The sequence below is a fragment of the Aplidium turbinatum genome, chromosome 6 (assembly GCF_918807975.1).
Source record: "Aplidium turbinatum chromosome 6, kaAplTurb1.1, whole genome shotgun sequence".
Classification (NCBI taxonomy): Eukaryota; Metazoa; Chordata; class Ascidiacea; order Aplousobranchia; family Polyclinidae; genus Aplidium; species Aplidium turbinatum.
The window spans coordinates 29136643-29159048 of record NC_137477.1 but is presented as its reverse complement, the minus strand read 5'-3'; the positions used below and the strand labels follow the sequence as shown (position 1 = coordinate 29159048).

Genomic DNA, 22406 nt, shown 5'->3' with positions numbered 1-22406 from the left:
TTTCTTGTTAAGGTATTGTTGCTATTTGAGCAGGCCATTTTAAAACGAAGTTGGGTTTAAAGTCGTGAATTCGAGTTTTAAATGAACTTAGTGATTAAGGGTGTATGTAATTTTTCGTTAAATGTCTTTAGTCTTTTTTGTCGGTTTATGGCTTTTTCTACACAGGTGTTAGCAGTTAGCAGATTAAGCAAGGCTCGCATTCACAAACTTATGGGTCAAGTATTATTTCGACAAGGTCATTTGACAGCGTCGTTTTCTCATCTCCTCAAAGTAAGATTTAGATACTGAACTGATTAGGCAACAATTATTTTTTCCAATCAACTAGCTTACGATTTTTAACTTATCCGATGTCGTATGCGCAAGCTTTATTTTACTTCGATTTATGCTCAAATCTTTTCAAATTTATTTTCTGTCACCAATTTGAAGAAGCAGGGCCGTGTGAGCACCATCTCTCCCGCCAAAAAAAGTCTACTAGTAGACCCCTATGTTTAAGAATGGCTCTTAAAGATAAGACAAGAAAGCGTCAGGTTATGGCCGCAAACTCTTTCATTGTATGGTTATTGAATATAATCGTTCAAAAAACATTAGACAGACTAAAATCATTATGCCCCTAAACAGCCGTTCCCCTTTCTCGGCCAGGGGGCATGAGGGGCGGTTAACACGACTTAAGTAAAATAAGTTCTGGGCAAAATCATAAGCCTACAAACACAAAAGGCAAGCAAAAGAAATAAAACATCTTGCATTCTAGCTAAAAATGGAAATTGAATTGAAGAAACGCTTCAGTGTAACCCAAGTTCGATAGTTGCATTAGCCCAGCTTTCCAGTTGTGGATGCGTTTCATTGATCCCCTTTTCCACAACAGTTGGTTGTAAAGAATAAATAGCAAGTGCTTTTGTAATTCTTAATAGATAAGAAATTTCATCACGAAATCTTTGATTCTAGGCTCTTAAGATACTTCACTGTTCTCTTCCAAGACGTTACCTTTTTATAAATATTCAAACATGGCTTGAAAATCAATGTCAAAGGAAGCATTTGAAGAAACCACAAAAGTACGATATTGATCTTTTGTTTGCTAGTGTAAGCTGAAGTTGTTTTGTCATAAATAACGCAATCAGCCTACTTGAACAAGTTTAGTTCTACTGTCACGACAACAACAAAAGATATCCAGCCCAGGTATAGTCTATTCAATGCTTTCGTCGTTGTAAAGTGGCAACATAACGAAAGCTGCTAAAATTAACATAAAATTCTTCACATTATAAAAAATTGTTTAATTTTAGCGCAGTCGGGTGCGCCACAATAGCTACGTGGCGATTTCAAACTTTTTTTATACCATTTGCAAAGCAGTGAAGAAATTCCATGATTTCAAACGATTGATTGATAGGATTATATAGGACCTAACGAATTGTTGGAAAAACTCTTATTTTTAATAGCAGGCTATAATGAAAAGATTGTTGGCTATTCATCACGGTATAGTGGTAGAAAATATCACGGTAGCTGCAAGTACTGTAATTACGTAGTACCTCATCATTGCATTCACTCTGAGTTACCGCAATCTACTTATTACAGAACAAAAATAACAACAATCCTTTGCAAAGTTTCGATTCTTTGGTTCTCATCAGTGTATTTTTCCATGAAACTGAAATCTCAAATTGATGGAATCTAATTAAAAATATAACGTTGTTTTTGTAATTAGGTTTATTGGAAGTGCCCCTTGTGATTTAGCTCAAAGCTACACAGAGCAGGTGCAATGCTTATCATACTTGTGGCAGATTTTAATGAAAGTTAAAGAAATACCCAATCGTTGGAAATTGATCAAGTTAATCGCTGTAATGCAGGTAAACTTTTATTCATCCTCTTCTCTATTTAGGATATGAGTGAAAAGCAAATTTAACACTTTTTTCCAGAATAAAATTAGGCCTACTAGCTGTTTTCCTTAGTATGATATGGTAAGAGAAGGTCAGGTCAGTGGAAATACTTTTCAATTTTTTCCCATATTTTTTATATCGTTTCTTTTAAAAAAAAAAAATAATAATAAAGTGGCTAGAGTTGGTGAGGGAAGATTGCAAATAGCAACACCAACAACCAGGAAACATGGCATAAGGGGAAGCAAAAACCGGCGGACTTTTACTAGCGGGGACAAACACCAGATCTCATCTGCTAAAAAAGGCACTAATGGATGACCGTGTTTCTTTTTAGGCCTCTAATTACAGAGCAATTAAATTATCTCACATTAAAAAGTATTTGCAAGAACTAGGCCTACAGTAGCATTTTATAGAACGACGGGAACAGGTTTCCAAGCGCTTAAAAATCTTTAGTTGAATTGCTAAGACCATTACCATAGCCAGGGTTAGTTGAACCACAACTATTAATTATTTTATTAAACCCAAATGTGATAAACTACCACGTTTTCTCTATAAGGCTTTAGCTGCAGTATCTTTAATTAGAATATGACAAAGTAGGCCTACAGTAAAAATATATTAAAAGTTTCTTGTGTCATTCAATGTTACTACTAATCTTTGTATTTGGAACATTACGACTCAGTTCTTCGGAGTTGAGTATCTGTTTTGTTTCTACTTTTTATGTTGCAATTTTGGTAAAGAGGTCACTTTCTTCAACCACAGACATATACAACCAAGCAACCACACGGCATTTAACATAATCCATTAAAATTGAACATAAAGTATAAGCTACAAACGTTTTCGGCCATACACACGTTAGCCCTTATCAAGCAAAAAAAATAACTGCTTATCATATCTACTATGAAAGTGAATAACTGATCAAAACACTGAATTGAAAAACGAAATGCATAAAATGAAACGGCAGAGCAAAGGAGAAAGGCACATCACATGACGTTTAAATTACGCGAGGCAAAGACGCATCATATGACGCATCAAGAAAAGACGTAGAGTAATTAAGAAGCGCCTGAGGCAAACAACTGTGTATTGAGGCGAGGATTGTATGATTTTATTAGCAAAGCCTCGTGGATTTTAGTGTCGAATTCGGAGTCGGAAACCATCCTTGGAGTCGTTTAAAGTTATGCGTAAATGTTCCATCGAATTCGACACTAAAATCCACGAGGCTTTGCTAATAAAATCATACAATCCTCGCCTCAATACACAGGTGTTTGCCTCAGGCGCTTCTTAGTTGTTCAACGTCTTTTCTTGATGCGTCATATGATGCGTCTTTGCCTCGCGTAATTTAAACGCCATGTAATATGCCTTTTTCCTTTGCTCTGCCGTTTCATTTTATGCATTTCGTTTTTCAATTCAGTGTTTAGATCAGTTATTCACTTTCATTGTAGATATGATAAGCAGTTATATTTTTTTTACTTGATAAGGGCTAACGTGTGTATGGCCGAAAACGTTTGTAGCGTATAATTTATGTTCAACTTTTTATGTTTGACTGTAATATGGACCATCTTGAGTCTGGCGCAAATAAATAAAAAAAATAAATAAATGTAGGCATACAGTAGGTTAGCCTGTATGCATGTTATAACATGACAAGACATCTCAATCGATCTTAATCAGTTACCTATTACAACGTTAAAAACTTACAATATGACGACGGCATGCGAATACCACATAGATTGTAGTTCGTAATACACAAAGCTGAATAACTTTCATGTGGGATTGTTGTCGGCTTAATCATAACTTTTGTCACAATTTTTGTTTTTTTGTTGGGCCAAAGTATCAGTCCCATTTTCATTTAAACACGCCAACTTTGTAATTTCATCAAACTTCATCTTAGTTAAAAAAGATCCAAAAATGAAAAATCAAATAAGGCTACTTCAAATACAATGACAAACAGTTGTTGTTTTTTATCAAGAAAAATTAATGTGAAGATCCCAACAAAACAATAAGCCAAGCGCCGCTGTGAATTTTCATGGAAACGTATGATTTATTATGATTTATTTTCTCCATAGTTGAACAGAGCCGAAGTTGCAAATTTTGATCTCCAGGATCAGATAACCTCCTACACCTACATGATGCAGGTCAAGCTCCTGACTGGGGACTTGGTGAAAAGTGCAACATATGAGAACAAAGCAATAATGAAGTGTACGAAACTTCCATACAACTTGACGACTTCGCAGTTGTTTACCATTGCTCATTTGCATTTGGTGAGTTTCGCACCTGTTTTTTTCTTTATATGTGATACCTGAAACATCTTATGGATATTGTATAACGACATAGCCTACTGCCTAATTTTTTGTCATTGAAATCTGCTATTGAATTGTCGTTCTTAGTATTTTATTTGATTTCAGGCCCGTCAAAGGTGACAGCAGAAAGTTTGTTGTAGGCGACCACATTTTCCAGTAAAGATAAATCTTGCAAGTCGAGGCTAAATAGGCTGCATGAAAGCTCAGCTGCCATGTTTTACAAGACTATTTTTAATAATGATTTCATTCAAGGTTTGCTGTTCATTGAAGATTTGTCACGGAAAGTTGGAGATGGCCTTGAAATCAGGTCACAGAGCTTACAACATTGCCGATTTTCTTGGAGATTTGGATATAAAACTAATTGGTAGGCTATGTGATTAAGCAGCTAGTTGGCTATAGCTCATATAGCCGTTAGACTACTTCGTAGATGCTTTAACAAGCCTTGCCAATCAATCATTTTGTAGGCTTATGAAAAACAAGATAAGTTATACAATAATAGAAATTATGCTTAGAAATTCAGATTTACAACAAACAGCAAGTAACGACATGCAGCACTTTGATTGTGAGTAAGTTGCCAGCTCTGATATCTCGGTTAGAAAACCACTTGGCAGTGTTGTACGTTGACGACGTCAATTTGACGCCATTATGCGACAAAACACGCAGGTTGTGGCAGTACTTAATTATCAGCAACGGAACGGCAAACAAGAGCAACAAAGCTGTGGACAGAAGACTTGTTAACCCGCAGAATGTATTTGTAAAACCAAAACAGCCCTACTCATGCCAGCTTTGTTGTGGCATACAACATTTCTAAGCATAGTAAACCGTTTTGCAATTAATGTAGCGATTCATGAATCCGGCCCGCCAAGTACTTTATTTTCCCGTATCAGGCCCGCCGACTAAAGAAGTTGCCCGCCCCTGACCTAGGTTAAACTATTGAGATCCATAATTGATTCCTATATTCATCTTCGCCAACAATATTTTATAAATAATAATGTAATAAAATTTAATCTAGCAACTTTTAGTTGCAGAGGTCTCTTGTACTAAAGTAAAAAGAAACAACTACTATATAATCTATGAAACACAACTGCTAAGATATTACAATAAGTTAAATCTTCGCAGAATTAGATGATTCTAAAGAGCTGGTATTTTATTTTGATGAAAATCAGGAAAGAAACTTAATTTAGAATCAAACACAAAATTTGAGGTACTCACAACACAAATTGCTAATTAATCTGCTTGAATGGAACATGAAGGATATTATAAATACCGTAAGGTCAAAGGTAGGCTCATAAGTTCTAAATGTATGCTGAAGCTTTCAGCTGTTCATTCTTTAACTTGGATCTAACTTAAACAAAAATTAAGTCTTAAAAATTGCCCACCTAGTTTCAAACTAGGGGGGCAAAGAAAGGGCTAGTGGGGCAAGCAAAGGATCTAGTTTGTATTCATGTGAAAAGATGCTATGGTGGGCAGGAATAGTATTTTGAAATGCTCGTGTTTTTGAGAGATTTGTAACAATAAATTTCACCAAGAACCTGTCAGTGCCGGTCTTTGGGGTGTGCAAACCGTGCGATCGCACAGGGCCCGCAAATTAGGGGGCCCAAAATTTACTCAGAAAATGCAGTAATTTTGTCATTTCCAATGGAAAAATTCAACAAGTGAATACTAACTAACATTATAAAAATACTAACAAAGGAATTAGCAACAAGAAAACATAGAGACTCAACGGGTGCAACCTATTTTGTCCCTTGAATACTTCGTACCCTGAAAAGATAGAGAAAAAAAAACAACAGAGCCGAAGTCGCTGATTGGAGTTGCCGCAAATATTTCAAAATTTCTCTCGATCATTTCAGGGGACGAAAAAGGTTCAGGGGACAAAAAAGAAAAAAAAGGGGGGGGGGAACGAAATAGGTTGCATCCAGACTCAACATAGAGACATAACTTTATTTCCGAAAAATGCTGAAGAAAGCATGATCCTATCCTTTTGCTATGCCACCGGACAGCACCATTTTGCAGTAATATTCATACCCAAATTTTTGTTGAACATGCTCTCAGAATGCCTCAAATTCAAAGTAATTTTTCAAAATTTTCTGGGGGAGGCCCCCCGCTACTGGATGTCGCCTTCGGATCACGCCGTCAGGCTTCGCCCGCCGACTGTCAAATCACCCCCTCCCCTTTCAAAAGACCTAGCTACGCTACTGAATTGGATCATTGTCATTGGGGCCCGCAAAGCATATTGCGCACAGGGCCCGAAATACCCCAAGACCGGCACTGAACCTGTTCTCTATAACGACGCTGCATTTAAAGTAACGGATGCCTACCTCTGCCCATGATATACTGTAGAAGTAACTTAGGTTAATTGTCTAGCTATTAGCCTATGCATAAATATACCGTTGCTTCAGTGTAATTCAAAATTTGTTTAATTTTACATTATTTTGTTTTCTTGTTAAGATTACATCACGGTAACAATTAACAATACTACTTTATGTACCAGTCCCATTTACTTTTTTAATGTTATTTGACTTTTTTTTAATTTAATTTTTCACACTTTTGATTGAAACAATTTCCAGTTCTTCCGCTCTTGGCTCAGACACACTTAATCAGCGGCAGAGGACGCCCAAGCATCGATGCGTTGAAAATACTTGTTCGGCTTTCCAATGTGAACGACGACATCGGGATGCTGTCATACTTTACCACATGCTTAGACATGATTCTTGAAAGTGGCTTTTCTTTAGAAAAGGTCCAACGTTGCGTTGAATATTTGAAAAATACTGAAATATTTGATATTGGTGAGTTCTAGTATAGTTTGCTTTGTGTTAAAAGCACAGGTTATGGTATGTCTAGTCCAGCGGCTACTCAGCCAAGCGGGCCATAGACTAGAGGCATTTTATGGTGGACCACAGACATATTTAAAAAATTGAAAGATTTATTAAATATTTTGTTTCATTTTTGTCACTATTATAGGCTAGTTAGTTTTACACTTGTGTGTTTGTTTAGTAGTTTTGATTGTAGTAACAATGAATCATGCTGCTGTTTATAGTTACAAAGTGGCAGTTATCATTGGTTCTGAACACAATTATCAAGACCGTAAACTTTGTAAAGAATGGAGCATTAAACACACGGTTGTTCAGAAAATTATGCTCAGATATGAATGCTCAACACCTAAATTTATTTTAATATAGCCTACTCATAGGGTTCGTTGGCTGTCAAAGGGGCAATATTTTAGCAAGAGTTTTTGAACTACGGGAAGAATTAAAAGAATTTCTGAACATGCAGGGAAAGAACGAATTGGAATCTTGCTTTAGAGATACTAGCTTGATATATTTGACCGATTGAACCACTTAAATGTCAAGCTGTAGACTACTTGACTTTATCGACGCTCTAAATGCGTTTTTGCAAAAGCTTGAAAACTGGAAACGAAAAGCTGAAAAGGGAAATTTTGCAATGTTTGACCCTTCCATCTGTGATTGAAGATAACTTGGACATAAATTTATTGTCTGAAATATTGCAACATCTTGTCAATCTCCGGAAAGAATTTTTAAACTACTTTCCTGAAATATCTGCTGTTTAGTGTTTAGAGCTGGTGAAAAACCCTTTTGCAATACCAATAGAAAAAGTTTCTGATGACTCACAAGATGAGCTCATTGACTTGAGAAACGACTCTATTTGTAAAGACATGTTTGAGACCTTATCAATCTGCGAGTTTTGAGAAAGGGTGTGTGTTTCTTATCAGGGTATTGGTAAAGAATACATAAAAGTGCTGCTGCCTTTCAGCAGTAGGCCTACGTATTTATGTGAAGCAGGGTTTTCCACTTTAGTGCAGGTAAAAACGAAGGCTCGGAACCGACTTGAAGTGGAAGATGGTGTGTGAGCTATTTTCAAACCTTCCCAAAATTGATATGTTGGTTAATAATGTTCAGGAGCAAGCATCTCACTTAATGGTCGGTTGAAAAAATAATCTGTATTGAAATATGTTCTGCTATTTTTTGCTTTTGAAAAATACAGCACATGTGACTGACTGACGACGTTGCTGAAGCCTACTGTGTCAAAACCAGAGTTAAAGTTAGTTGCAACGCACACACAAAGCAAAGTGCAAAGATGTAGCCTATGTTAGTTCCATTGTCTTTGTGCTTGTTACGTCATTACCAAATAATGCTGCGTCAAAAAATCCACTTCGTCGTTCTAGGTAGTTTCAAGTGTAACTTTTTTATTTGTAATAGACGAGTAATAAAAATCACACGTAAGGTTGACTACAGGAAAAAAATAATTGTCAGGAAGTTTCAACCGAAAAGCGCAACATTCTAGTGCAGGGGTCACCAAATGGCGGCCCGCCACGCTGTATCGCTGCGGCCCGCGGAAGGTATCAGCGTACAAGTATAACCAAAAATACTTTTCTTGAGGGAGTTTAAAGAGCACGAAGGCAAAAAATACTTTCCTGGAAGCATATTTTCGCATTGCATACGATTCCACAGACCGACCAATCAGATTATAGTTCTAGGTGGGGGTTGCTTAAAGTTATTCCAATGCGATGTCCAGCCACACTGTCCCAGTGGTTGATTAAAACGTCTGTTTTTGAATTTTGAAATTGTCTGTGAGCATAGGGTTGCTTATTTTAAGTTTGCAAATGTCATGTAAACACTAGTGCGAGTTTCACCGTTATTGTGTTTCACGAGCAGTGTTCTCTTTATGCAAGTTTTTGTTGGCAAAATGGGTCGGTGACGCAGTAGCGCACCCAGCATGGGGCTAAGGGGGCTCAAGCCCCCCCCAAACTCGCCACAAAAAATAGAGTTTTTGTATGTTCCCTATGTAGGCTAGGCTATACCTTTTGCTTACAGGTTAGATATGAATAAGACACAACAATACAACAGGCCCGAGCATTATAACAATATATTTTACATAATTACCGTACAAATGGTTTTAACAGTCGAACGTTTTCGGCTTAATTTTAAGCCCTAATCAAGAATCAGAAAATAATTAATAATGCAATAAATTTCAACTTCTTGAATTTAAATTTACATTAGGAAAAGGCAACTACATAAATAGCTAACTACAAAAACATGTGCACCACAGGGAACGTGATATATCAAGTAAATGTTGAGGAGAATGGACGCGCCTCCAGCAAATAATTGTTTGTTTAAATTTGGGTTGTAGCGTATAGCGTTAACAGTGCTTCCTGAATTTTGGTGTCAAATTGGGATTTTCCTTTGCGTAAAATTATAAATAAGTCAGCAGAGAATTTTTGATCTGTGCAAAAAGAACACTCCATGATATGGTCTTTGATGGCACCTTTCTTTAACTCCCTAAAGCTCAGATGCTCCCGTACTCTCGTGGTCAAATGTCTGGTGGACAACTGGACATACCGATGTACCATAGCGTCATACGTCAATGCCGAATCACACGGACATATAAAACTGTATAGGCCTACGACATTTGAGCAGAGAGACGAAGGCGTCTGGGACTTTAATTGAAAATACGAACTAATTTTGAATGTTTTGTAAATAGGAAAAACGTCCACATCAAATTTACTGTCTACAAAATTAGTGTTTTGTTTCAAACTGTTTTCGTGCTAGTTGTTGGTTTCGCACTTATCTGTGTTGGCAAACGGAAAGCTAATTTTATCTTGTCATAGGCCTAGATGACGAAAAGTCGAGATCTATAGAAGATTGCGAGAGTGGACGTAGGGATGAGAGTGTTGATGGTTCTAATAGCGTGGGGTTCACTAGGCCAACTTCTAATCTGATTTGAGAGAACGAATCCTGATGTATCGGCAAACCTGTGGGTAGTGGGCCGTGAGTGCCTTTAAATATTAATCAAAGGGATGGGCACAGTGCCGGTCTTGGGTATTTCGGGCCCTGTGCGGAATATACTTTGCTGGCCCCAATGACAATGATCCAATTCAGTAGCGAAGCTAGATATTTTGAAAAGGGAGGGGGGTGGTCTTACGGTCGGCGGGCGAATCCTGACGGCGTCATCGCCGAAGGCCACCCTGTGGCGGGGGGTCTGGGGGTCCTCCCCTAGAAATTTTTGAAAAATTACTTCGAATTTGGGGCATTCTGAGAGCATGTTCAACAAAAATTTGGGTATGAATATTACTGTAAAATGGTGCTGTCCGGTGGCATAGCAAAAGGATAAGATCATGCTTTCCTCAGCATTTTTCGGAAATATAAAGCTATGTCTCTATGTTGATTTGGATGCAACCTATTTCGTCCCCTAAAAAATTCTTACCCCGATTCCGTACCCTGAAATCGGAGTAACAAAATCAAATTTCGACTTAATTCGTCCCTTGAAAAGATCAAGAGAAGTTTTGAAATGTTTGCGGCAACTCCGATCAGCGACTTCGGCTCTGTTGTTTTTTTTCTCGATCTTTTCAGGATACGAAATGTTCAGGGGATGAAATAGGTTGCACCCGTTGAGTCTCTATGTTTTCTTGTTGTTAATTCCTTTGTTGAATTCATTTGTTGAACTTTTCCATTGGAAATAACAAAATTACTGCATTTTCTGAGTAGATTGCGGGCCCCCTAATTTGCGGACCCTGTGCGATCGCACGGTTTGCACACCCCAAAGACCGGCACTGATGGGCATTGGCCTACTGTCACTATTATCGCAAATCACTCGGCCGACATTTCTGAATTAGCCCCCCCCTAAATTTTTTTCTGGGTGCGCTACTGGTCGGTGTGCCAACTCAATTTATAATAAATTGGCAATATATTACATATAAATTTAAAGACTTTTTCTGATTGTATTATGAAAATATTTAGCTTAGTAGGCCTACTGCAAAATGTTTTTTTTTAAAGAAATATGGAACGCTTCACGATTTTGCGTGTCATCCTTGCGCAGGAGCCATGCTAATCTGTATCGTTCCAATTATAGTATATGTACTGCCGAAGCAAGTACTGCAAAATGTTGTTAATCAACAAATTCTTGCCACGCTGATGAGCACCGCAAGTGACAGTTGTCTATAATAAAAGAAAGACGGTTTTATAGATTCTCACAAAAAGGATGAAAAACCAACTCATTGCTTTTTTAGAGGGAAGACTGTTCATAAATTACAATTTTTTGGTGATTTCCACAAGCGTTTGTTTCATTGTACCTGGTGTGATGATGTCTAGTTTAGCGTTGGTGGTGCCTTCAACATTTAGTTGCAAAATGGTCACTCCTTGACCTACAACAGCTGGTGCTGTTCGCCCTGACAAGGGCGCTGTGCTTGGTCTGGGGGTGCCATTCTGATGATTGTTCTTCCGCATAAGTTTATAGCCACAGTTGTAGCAAGTTTAGTTTCCCAAAGTCGGTACTTGCGGGGGAGGCCACGTGGAGGTACTTGCTTTCGTCGGCAGAGAGTGCTGGTTGTGAGTGTGGTGAAATGCAGACGGCAGCACACATTATCAAGGATTGCCGGCTACACAAACCTCCTCATGGTATGGAAGGCCTAGTTTCCATCGATGACGACACCAGGCAGTGGTTAACCAACGGATGCCCTGACATATAGCGACAACACGAGAGAAGATGGTACCTGGTTTCTTTTTCGCTGTTATTGGAGCCATTTTTCGCTGATATGTTTGCAGGTCACTATTGTTGCCTGTATTGCGATGTGTCAAACATTTCCTTGTTTACTGAAACTGTTAATTGCAAGATATCTTTTGTGAAGCGAAGTAACAACACCACTCTTGCTTGGCGATGAATATTCTGATGAAACCGCTCTCCTCGCTATAAGTGCACAAAACAAGTGGCCTCTATTTATTGGGCATTGTTAAAAAAGTCAAAAGTGTTGTAAAAGGAGCTTGGCCTTGCAGTAGCGTTGTTCGATTAATTTTGTTGCTACGGTATTCTAATATAAATATGAACAACATGTAACGCTGCATACTGGGTACGAAATGCGTTCTTTTCTTGCATAAGAGTCAACCTACCTAACATTTTATTAGTGCGGCCCGCCACAGCTCTCCTTAGTGCCAAAGTGGCCCGCATGCAAAAAAAGTTGGTGACCCCTGTTCTAGTGTTAATCGCTCAATTTGCACATTCTGCGCTGAACTATCATTGTAGTCAAATGGTTGTACGTTTTTACAAGCCACCAATGCGTTGGCACAGAGTGTTGAGAACAATGTCTAAGCTTGTTTAAAACAGAAATAACCTTCGAGCAATTTTGAATTGTCTCTTCTTCCGAACCGAAAATAAATTGCCTTGTTTGCCATAAAAATGTGTGAGTAGTGTCAGACATTGTTGCAACCTACCCAAAAAAACAAGTCCGAATAGAACTGTCTGAAAAACAAAAAACGAAATAATTAAGTTGGTAGTTTAGCCGTGCAACAAAGAGTACAGAGCGCCTGTAGCCCTGTAGGCTACGACGCAAAAACGTCAATTTAATACCGGAATAACCTCCAAAAACGGCTATTCTAAAATGTCCCCAATCCTTACAATGTAGCAGTGTTGTATGTTGACAGCGTCAACTTTTTGTTGACGCTGAGGCTAGCGCCGCCAATTTATTTTTTAGTTGACGGAAGTGATAGCGCCGTCAACTATTTTGCCAATTTTAAGCGTCTATTTGTCACGCGCTACGCGTCATTTTTTGTTTTCATAGAAAATCTCGTTTCACAATGTATTTTGGCCAACGCGACTTAACCGAATTACCGGCTTTCGCGTTGGTTGGAATGGCTACCTGGAGTACAAGCGGAAGAAGTTCGCAAAATGGTGATCACTCATATCGTGAACAGTATCGAGAACGAGGGATCAGAGAGAGAAAGCAAAAAATCAATGAATGTCATTGGGGGGGTTGAAGATACTTTATTTTAAGAGCTCTATGAACCTGAAAAGAGCGATGTTGGTGCAGTGGACCTCGTTAAAAGCTTTTTATAGGCTAAGCCACAGTGGCGTAGCAAGGGAATGTGCCGCCCGGGGCGGATTCAGATTTTGCCGCCCCTTCAAGAAAAAGCATGTGAAAATTAAATGCGTTTTTTTATCAGCACTGCAATATGCAAGGTGCTTTTTTCAATTTGCGGTGTAAAGTCAGACGAACGTACCAATATAATTTAGTAATATACTGAATGCAAAAGCACAAAACTGCTGCAGAATTAAGATAATCAATTTGTAACCTTTTACAAGGCTACCCAAATTTGAAGAGCATGTTTTTGTCTCTGCTTAATAAAGGCTAGTAGGAATTTTGTAACGTATTAAAACCATAGCTTCAGAAAAATTTATTTAATTCATTTCTACCAGACTGTGTAATATGAATAGTTGCTTACCAATGTAATGATATAGACGTTTTTCTATTTTGCTCATTGAACTTTCTTTACTTATACGCAACGTAAGTTTTATAATTTTTCCATTAATTTTTATATACTTAAACCTACAATACTTTAAAATAAAATATGGATAGAATCATATAGAAGTTTATTCCTATCAATTGTAAAACGAATACAAAATGAGCAAGCGCACAAATTACAAGGTTGCAAATGCAGCAAAATCGTAGACTTTAGCCATGCTTCTGCGCAATGTTTTCACTTTTCGCAATCTAACAGCCACATTCTAGTGACAGTAGCAAAGTTATTTATTACAACAGTTAATAAACATAGTGTTGTGCTCCCCCTCTCCCTGTATTTAAAATATATAATTCAGGATACAAGGCGGGTTTATGTGGCCAAAAGTGAAATCCAGTGCGGCATGGCATCAGTAACAATAGTACAGTAGGCAGTGATGTACGCGCATACAAAAAATATTGACGCCGTCAGCGCAAACGCAAACGTTCGAAAAACTATACGCCGCATGCGTCAACGCAACTTGTAAAAAAAGTTGGCGGCGTCAGCGTTAGCGCATACTCTAGCGCATACTCATTTTGTTTGCTAGGTGCCAAACATTCACACGGTATAAACCACTCGAAACAACACACTTTTCAAGCCACTTCGCGATTTCTCGTTACAGGAAATTATCTTTTTGGCCGGAAGGCACATCTGGCATTGAAAATATAAGTTTTTGCCTTTCGAAGAAGAGCTTAAAATACTTTTCCATGTAGGGCCATGGATTTGTATTATCATGCTCCATTTCACTTGGAGATTAGTATTACCGTAAGTTATTCCCTGAATACAATAGTGTAGTGTAAGAAACTGTAGCATATGCCCATCAAGAAAATTCTAGTATTATACTAACTGTCGCTCCTAGTAATATACTAACTGTCGCTCCCTAAAAATCCATTATAAAAAACACTCTTTTTAAAATAATTCCGTTTGAATAAGACTAATATTGCTTTTAATGCCATAATTCTCTCAGTAAGCTCTATGCTTTTTTCTGATAAGATTTTTAAAAAGTGGGTTAATGGAAGACAAAACTGCCAGACACAAGCAAGTTTAGATTCTGAACTGCACAACTCTTTGTTATTAGCATTCAGGGATAGTTAGCATTACTAGTATTATTAGCAGTAGGCTACTCAAAAGCCTCTCACAATTGGCCCCTGGATGCATGTTTTGCTAAACTGCTCATCAAGTTACAAAACATATATAATTACATACTTACGCAACAGAATGTATAAATTGTCAAGTAAAAATTACCTTAGCTTGATAGCCTACTGTATGTAGGCCTACACATTACTACGCAGTCTACGCTACATAGCCTAGCCTACAACAAGAATAATCGGCAAAGTAATGTACTACATATAACATACAGAGTACAACATCATGCAAGCAATCACGGTCGGAGACCAAATATTTGAGTTTGTTTAGATACATAGGCTGCACTGCTCATTGCCTGAGAAGTTTCTGATTTGCCCCAAAATGCAAGACTTAACTAATATAAATTAAAGTGCTCACAATTGCTTACAAACGCCTTCAACACTGCTTGCCTAAAAAAACTTCACACTACGAAGCCAAGTCATTGTTTACATTTTACATGGAGCGGCATTACCAACCTACCTACTTGCTTGCTTACATTACATTCCTGTTTTGACCCGTAATTTCTCAGTAGGCCTAAGTTGTTTTAACTAATTCTTTCTTTTTTTCTGCAAGACTTCAGTCTCCACGTGGGACTCTAGCGTCAAAGGCAGTAGTGCGATATACAAACAAACTCCAGCTGACTGAACAATAGATGACACTGTGACACAACACTAGAACAATGGGCAATTGCAAGACGTTAACATTTTGCAGTTTGACAAAAAAAAATTGCAAACAACAACTAAGACATTAAAAAGTATGCGTTGACGCTATGCGCTAAAAAACCGCGAAAACTTTACGGCGCATCCTCAAGCGCAAACTATCCAAAAAAATGTGGCCGCAAGCGTTAGCGCAAACAAAAAGTCTACGCCGCATGTATGCGGCGTAGAATTTGCGACGCATACGTACATCTCTGACAGTAGGTAGTATATTGTTACAGCAATTAATAAAAAATCTAAATCTGAGAAAATGCACTGCGGAGCTCTGCAAAACCAGTCTAACTTACACAGCGATAGGATTATAGTTTCGCATAAGTAGAATTCAAAGATTTTCTGACTTGTTTTTGTGGGGGGTTAAGGGTGGATCGTGTGAAATCGATTTCAAACATGAAGCGTCTGTAGACTCCATAGACACTGCCTTATTGCGCTATACGGTAAAATCATTTACTGAAATGCAATTGATTGAGTTTCGCTTTTAGCAGCATGATCGTTGCTTACTTCACAGTGTAGATTTTAACGATCTGTTTAAGCCTGATGCTGCGAATGTATGTATAGCTCTTTTACTTGGTTGGCTGATATCAGGTATAAGTGACGGATCATTTAGGAGATGATAAGGTCTTTTATTTGCCGCCTTGCTGATTGCATCTTGCCGTACGGGTGCGTGAACATTCCTGGTAGTTTCAAATTTTTGATCGTCTTTGGATAGGTGCTTCTGAACTTGCAGCTTTTTGAGTACCAGATTTGAGCACGGGTGCGGCCGAACTTTTCACTGATTCTCATCATTTTCTTTGATGAAGCGAGGGTTTCGTGGCTCAGTCGGAGGTTATGCAATTGATTGAGTTTCGCTTTTAGCAGCATGATCGTTGCTTACTTCACAGTGTAGATTCTAACGATCTGTTTAAGCCTGATGCTGCGAATGTAATGTAATTCGATATTACCACAACTAATTCGCAGCATCAGGCTTAAACAGATCGTTAAAATCTACACTGTGAAGTAATTTACTGAAAAGTTTGTACTGTATAGTGCAGCAGCAGTAGATTACTATGGTTAATCAGTATTCAACAACGATGTGTAAAAGGTAACTTAAGGTAAAACGAAAATATCTATTTCACTGAAAATCAAGAAATATTATCAGCTAATATTAGTGATGCCCAATTACCAATGGCAACATCAAGATTATAATCAAAATCAGCTTTATACTTTTTTGAATTATCAGAGTAAATCGATTTCACCTAAATTGTTGGCAACATTCCATTATCAATTACCAATGGACAACTTTACAAACATAATGTGCAATTACAGTAAACTTCATTCACTTATTCATTCAACAACAGCTACATATCCCTTCGGCTCTAATATTTTGTTGCAAGTGTTTTCCCTTTCAAATTTTTCCTCTACAGCTGTAACGAAAATGCACGGCCGCCTTATTTATTTTCTCATATTAAAATTAATTCATTCTATATCCTTTGGTCAATGTTTCTGGTAAAATATTTTGTAAACGCAAACGTTGGTTAGCCTAATAGTTATACTGTGGAGTAGCTTATTTAAAGAGTCAAATAGTAGCTTATGTTGCAAATGTAATTGTTTTATATTTTAAAGCAGTTTCTGTAACATAAGTGAGACTGTGCATGAGCCACTTCAAAAGCTAATTTTTCTGCTCTTGCGTTGTGCAAAGTCGTCAATTACCAAATCAAAATTAATCGCATCTGCAAGATCACGCTCAATGGAGAGTATTGATAAATCAGTCAATCTAAACTGGCCCACCTCATGCCTTCTCTGAGATAATTCTTGATCAACTTCAGCTTAGAAAATGATCGTTCACAGCTTGCTACACTTAGGGCGCAAGTGAGAAGACAACACTGGGAAGAGAATCAGCAAGCTTATACGTTTGAATAAATTTCAGAATTCGGAAAGGATCTTCCAACTTTGCCTTGGTCAATCCACCAGCAGCAGTAACAAATTGTTGCAGCCTCTTTCTCTCAATTAGAAAATCGTGCATCTGCACATCTTCATCCACATGATCCAATTCACAATGATAATTTTCATTCAGCAAGTTTGAAGGAATCAGAAAGTCAAACTTGCTTGCCAGCTTAAACGCTTGGTCAAATCTTTCTGTTAATTCAACAATTATTTGATCAAGGATGCAGAGCATTTCTTGCTTGAGCTCACTCTCAATACTCTGCTGTATGCCACTCGATACTTCTCCAGGCATTTTCTTTTTCTTCCGAATTCTACGGTCCGTGTCGATTCCCAGATCCTTACATAAACTCTTTGAAGTTGCTAAAGCATCGTCTACTAAAATACTCCGACTTTTAACAACACCATTCTTTAAAGCCGACAGTTTCAGTGCACACTAATTTAGGCTTAGCCCTTTGGTCTGCAGGTAGGCTATCCTTGTGGCTTGTGCGTCGTTGATTTCAGGAAGAACAGCGCTCCATAAACAGAGAAAAGCACAGAATTGCTTTTATTTTTCGTGTACATTTGCATTGTCAACAACAAAAAAACGTCCTGTCTGAAAGTGCCGCCCGGGGCGGTCCGCCCCTCCCCTAGCTACGCCACTGCTAAGCCATTACAGCCACACTTGGAACAGTGATACCTTTCCGAGTAGGCTATACGTTTTCAAGACCTGTTTTTCAAATAGGCTACAACACACCAATACCACCCTGCGCTGGTGGAACGCATGTTTTCACTTGGAAAGGACAATATGCGTCCCAAACGCAGCAGATTGTCAGACAAACGTTTTGAAATAGGCCCTATACTTGTGTTTCTACAAGGAAATAACTAATAGGCTAAGCAGCTATTTACAATAGCCTACAGTCTCAAAACATAATACCTGCTCTTTATTTATAGTTATTTTTAGCCTAAACTTGGTTAAAATACTTCTGTTTTGTGCAGGCCCGAATTTAGAGGGGGCAGGTGCCCCGGGCCCCCCGACTTTTGAAGGGCCCCCTACGTGGAAAAATGTGATTTTGTGTTATTTTTTCTTCCTTTTAACCTTTGAAGTTTCTGCAAAATGCTGTGCAGTGCTGGATTGATGCTACTGTAGACGCAGAGGTGGTTTTTCGCGCCGTAGGCTTGAAAAAAATTTTTGCAGGGGGACCCCCCGATCTAAAAGTGCCTCGGGCCCCCATCAGCTAAATCCGGCCCTGGTTTTGTGAGATTCTGGCTTAAATAGCGCTGACGCCGTCAATTTCTTTAAGAGCTGACGCAGTAGGCCTACTTTACGCCGTGAAGTTTTTAGGCAATTCGCGCTGACGCTGACTTCGTCAATTTATTTCATTGACGCGTACAACACTGCATGTAGCAGGGGCGTATCCTCAATGGAAGCAAGGGAAGCATTGCTTCCCCTGTCAAAATTGAAAAAAGAGAAGCTGATATTTTTCAGTAAAACGATTTCGTAATTTCTTTACCTAAATGCGATTTAGAACGGTTTTTAACTCATGCCCCCCCGTATGATTTTGAACTCGGTTTTAATTTTAAAAAAGTTGGAAGCTAACGGAAGCGAAGATTCGTATTGCATCCGTTGCTCTCGTTTTTGCAATAAGAAGAAACAAGTTTGAAAGAAAGGAAAAAAGCAGCGCAAAGTTTTCGCAATTTACGTTTCTTTTAACTAATTGCTGGAAGCGATTTAAAAATTGCTTCCAGTCGCGGGGTTGCCAGATTAGCCAAATTCCGCGAATTAGTTTTTTTTTAAATAACTTTTCAAAATGCATAATAATCAATATTTCTCTAATATTGTAACCTTACCAGATGAAACCATATTCAACATTGTTCAATACATGTTCTATACTTGTTTAATACTCGTAATGTGGCGGATCAAAACTCATCCGCTACTTTTATAGGCTAACTTGCTATTTTTTGGGCTACTTTCAGAATTATTTTTGCTACAATTTATTAAAATCCACTACAAGTTATAAAATATATATGTAAATTTTATTATTTTTGATAGAAACAGGTAAATATATCCATTTGGTCTTTTTTGTCTAATATTTTCCTTGTTTTGGCCTTTTCTTTGTATTATTTTGGCTTTAAGACTTTTTCATAGTCTGGCAACTCTGCTCTGTTGGATGTTGTGCCAGTGAGCTATGTAATAAGAAAATCTAGGACACTGTTATGGTTATAATATCGGCCTTGTAAGCAAAAGTTTGAGCCAAATGTTGACTTTACACTGTTATCCTGGCTGGATAGACTTTGGAATAAGACAGGATATGTGAGGTCTAAGCTAGACTTGACTTTGTAGCTGAGTTTTTGGTGTTCTCTAAATATAGTCGCATTTTTGCCCTTTGCCCGTTCGTGTGTAAGAGCTACCTTTAATAAGTTAATAGCTGTTTATCTGCTAATAAATTTCATACAAAAATTACCCTAAAAGTGTTTCCAGAAAGCAGTATAATTCATTATTTGAGTGTAATTTTGCAAAAATTTTCCTGGGGAGCATGCCCCCGGACCCCCCTAGAAAACACGTGCCTTCGGCACGCTTTATTCCCCCACGAGTTTTATTGCTTCCCTTGCTCAACCAACCAGGATACGCCACTGGCATGTAGGATTGTAGGCTATCTGCTAGTGATACAATTAGTTCATAAATTTGATACCAACTTGACAATAAAAATTCTACAATTAAATTTCTCCCCTGAAATTCTTTCCTGGGGAAGAATTTCTCCCCGGTTGGGAACCACTACAATAAAGGAAACTTGTTTTTCAGGCGATTCCCAACACTTTTACGCACGTACAAGTTTGGCAGTTTGGTACTTCAGGACGAAAGATGAATATGCTGGGAAAGAATGGTTAAAAGTGAGATTAACAAGAATATTTGCTTTCACAGAACTACAAGCAACTCGAACTTGACTTTTCAAATGTTGGTCAGATAGTTGGCCTCTTTGCTTTCCTTTGCAATATTTCATCTTAGAGAAAAATTGCTCGCAGCAACATGTGCTTCCAAAAAGCGAAATGGTTTTTAAGGCATGGTCGACAAGATTCTGATGCTTCCCCCTAACATAGTTTATATAAAAGTTCACCAAATCGTTTTCAACAATGGACTATCTAGTAGTAGTAGCCTATCTATGTAGCACCAACAACTCCATCAAGTATCAACTACGGTACTGTACAATGCCATTGTGAAATTATGCAACGCAGCATTCTTGCATCACAAACCGCAATCTTTCTGTAGGCTACACATAACACAGCGTGCAAAAATTTCCATTGCTTTGATGTAAAAAAAAGGTGAGTCCCATACTTGAATCCAAGCATTGGGGGATGAGAAGATAAGGTTCTCATTATACTAAGCCTTCGACACTAACGAGGGTAGAGTGGCCAGTTCCTTTCTCTCGGCCGCCTTTACTTCAGCAATTACGCCCACCCAATTTATTACACCCTGGGTAGAGGTGAGCGGTGTTTGTCAACAACCAGCATAGGCCGGGAGTCGAACCAACTTCTAAGATTTTGCTGAGCACCACGCGGGCCGCACGGAACAACCTGGCGGGCCGCAGTGCTGCCCGCGGACCACTGATTGCACATGTTTGGATCGTAGGCTTAAATAGAAATGCTTATAAATCTCTGAAAATCAAAAAAATCAAAAATCATTAGAAATTAATTTCAGGACTAAGAAGGATAATAAACTATAAAAGGCAACAAAACATGACAGGACTGCTTTTACAAGGAAGAAAAACGCAAATGACCAATTCAATCAAGCTAATAATAATTTGCAGATAGGCTATTGCTGATCTTGAAATCTTGTTAACTTTATTGCAGCTTGCTATCGATGAAATTCCTGCAAACTTGGATAACTTTTTTGTCATTCGAGCTTATGCGAGGCTGGTGGAAGCAGCACTTCTTTCTTTCATGACAACCAAAAATAGTCTCGACACAGACGACAAAGAAATAAAAGTGGTGAGAACTTCATGCCTGTTTTATTTCAGTTTTTTTCTAAAAGAATCGTTGTTGTAAAAAAAAGAAATATCTTTACGTTACAAGTAACTTATTTATGCAGGAGGAGATGCAATACCGCAACGCTATGAAGGAGCTCAATAAGTTGAGCAAAATGTTTCCTGTCTTCAAATCGAGAACAGCCATTCTCAATGCCGTCTTTCAACTAACAATAGGAAATCCCAACATTTTTTTTGAGCAGATAGAGAAAGCAATGAAATATGCTGTAAGTTCCGGCAATTTAGTTGATCATCAATGGGCTCATCAGAACCGCCTTGCTTATCAAAACAAAGTTGCAAACGAACATGAGTCTCCCTCCTACTGGCTTACAAACCACGAGGCCATGCCAAATTGGGAAACCGCCATAAAAGTGAAGCCCAGCGATAGAGTCTACGTATTTCCGTTTTGAGCTTCTGAAGTTAAATATGCATGGAGCCTAAAATTCAACGATAATATCACGTTGAAATTCAATCTTCAACATCACGACGGTTCTTCTTTTGGGACGTGAATTGCAAAAAAATTTCTTGTATGCTACAGTACCGTTCTAAATACGGATTTTTCAACTGCGATGCTTGAGGTCTTTGTTAATACAAACACTAATATAAAATGGATGTTTGTAGCTTGTCCACTCATCGACACCTCGCGATCTTTGCGTAAAAGTAACAATAGAGGTGAAAAGTCTTTCCACAAGAAACAATGTCTGAAAGCACTTTCAAACGTTTGCACAACTATGCGCTACCGCGGGGTTAGACACTTGAACATATTTCACATGCCATTATTACTTTTAGGTAAACATAAACCAAAATCGTGTCCTCCCATTGCCGGTACAGAAGTTACTTAGTCCTCGTGAGAACGACATTCTATTTGAATGCTACAACAAATTGGCTTAATTTGTTTGTTTGTCATATCCAGGCTTACGCCCGGTGGTTGAAGATTTAGATTAAGCGGACAGGAAGGCGAAGAAGCCAATCTTCGTGACCACCTTCAGGCATGCCTTTAAGTGTCCTGCCAAAGACACACGCTCTTGAGCGGTGTCGATCCGGCGCCCTTTCGATTGCCGTTCCAGGGTTCTCACCACTCGGCAATGCAGCCGGCTTAATCATTCCAATGAATAAACAATTAAACATGATATTTTCTGCTCTGGAAGAAGTTGAGTTTGAAGCTAATGTGGTTTGTGAATTCGCGTTTGGTCGTTAAGTAGCCTAC

The 22406-nt window shown here is 38.3% G+C and overlaps 1 protein-coding gene and 1 non-coding gene across 4 annotated transcripts in view; one reads left to right on the top strand and one right to left on the bottom strand.

Moving 5' to 3' along the window:
• Window positions 1-21790, top strand: part of LOC145772660 (adenylate cyclase type 10-like) — an 82224-nt gene extending 60434 nt beyond the window's left edge. Inside the window, exons 24-32 of one of the 3 annotated variants that reach the window (XM_082584530.1) lie at window positions 166-270; window positions 943-1049; window positions 1694-1835; window positions 3992-4117; window positions 4409-4520; window positions 6724-6942; window positions 19981-20069; window positions 21027-21164; window positions 21265-21790. In XM_082584530.1, the coding sequence (XP_082440656.1) occupies window positions 166-270; window positions 943-1049; window positions 1694-1835; window positions 3992-4117; window positions 4409-4520; window positions 6724-6942; window positions 19981-20069; window positions 21027-21164; window positions 21265-21609 (1383 nt within the window). In that variant the 3' untranslated portion in view covers window positions 21610-21790. Of the gene's footprint in view, window positions 1-165; window positions 271-942; window positions 1050-1693; window positions 1836-3922; window positions 4118-4408; window positions 4521-6723; window positions 6943-7429; window positions 8129-19980; window positions 20070-21026; window positions 21165-21264 lie in introns of those variants that run through there. The other 2 variants (XM_082584529.1, XM_082584531.1) reach the window with 2 other exon arrangements.
• LOC145773085 (U6 spliceosomal RNA) lies at window positions 10946-11047 on the bottom strand. Its single transcript, XR_014289496.1, has one exon. It is a non-coding gene; the product is annotated as a U6 spliceosomal RNA (small nuclear RNA).
• Window positions 21791-22406: the final 616 nt, after the last annotated feature.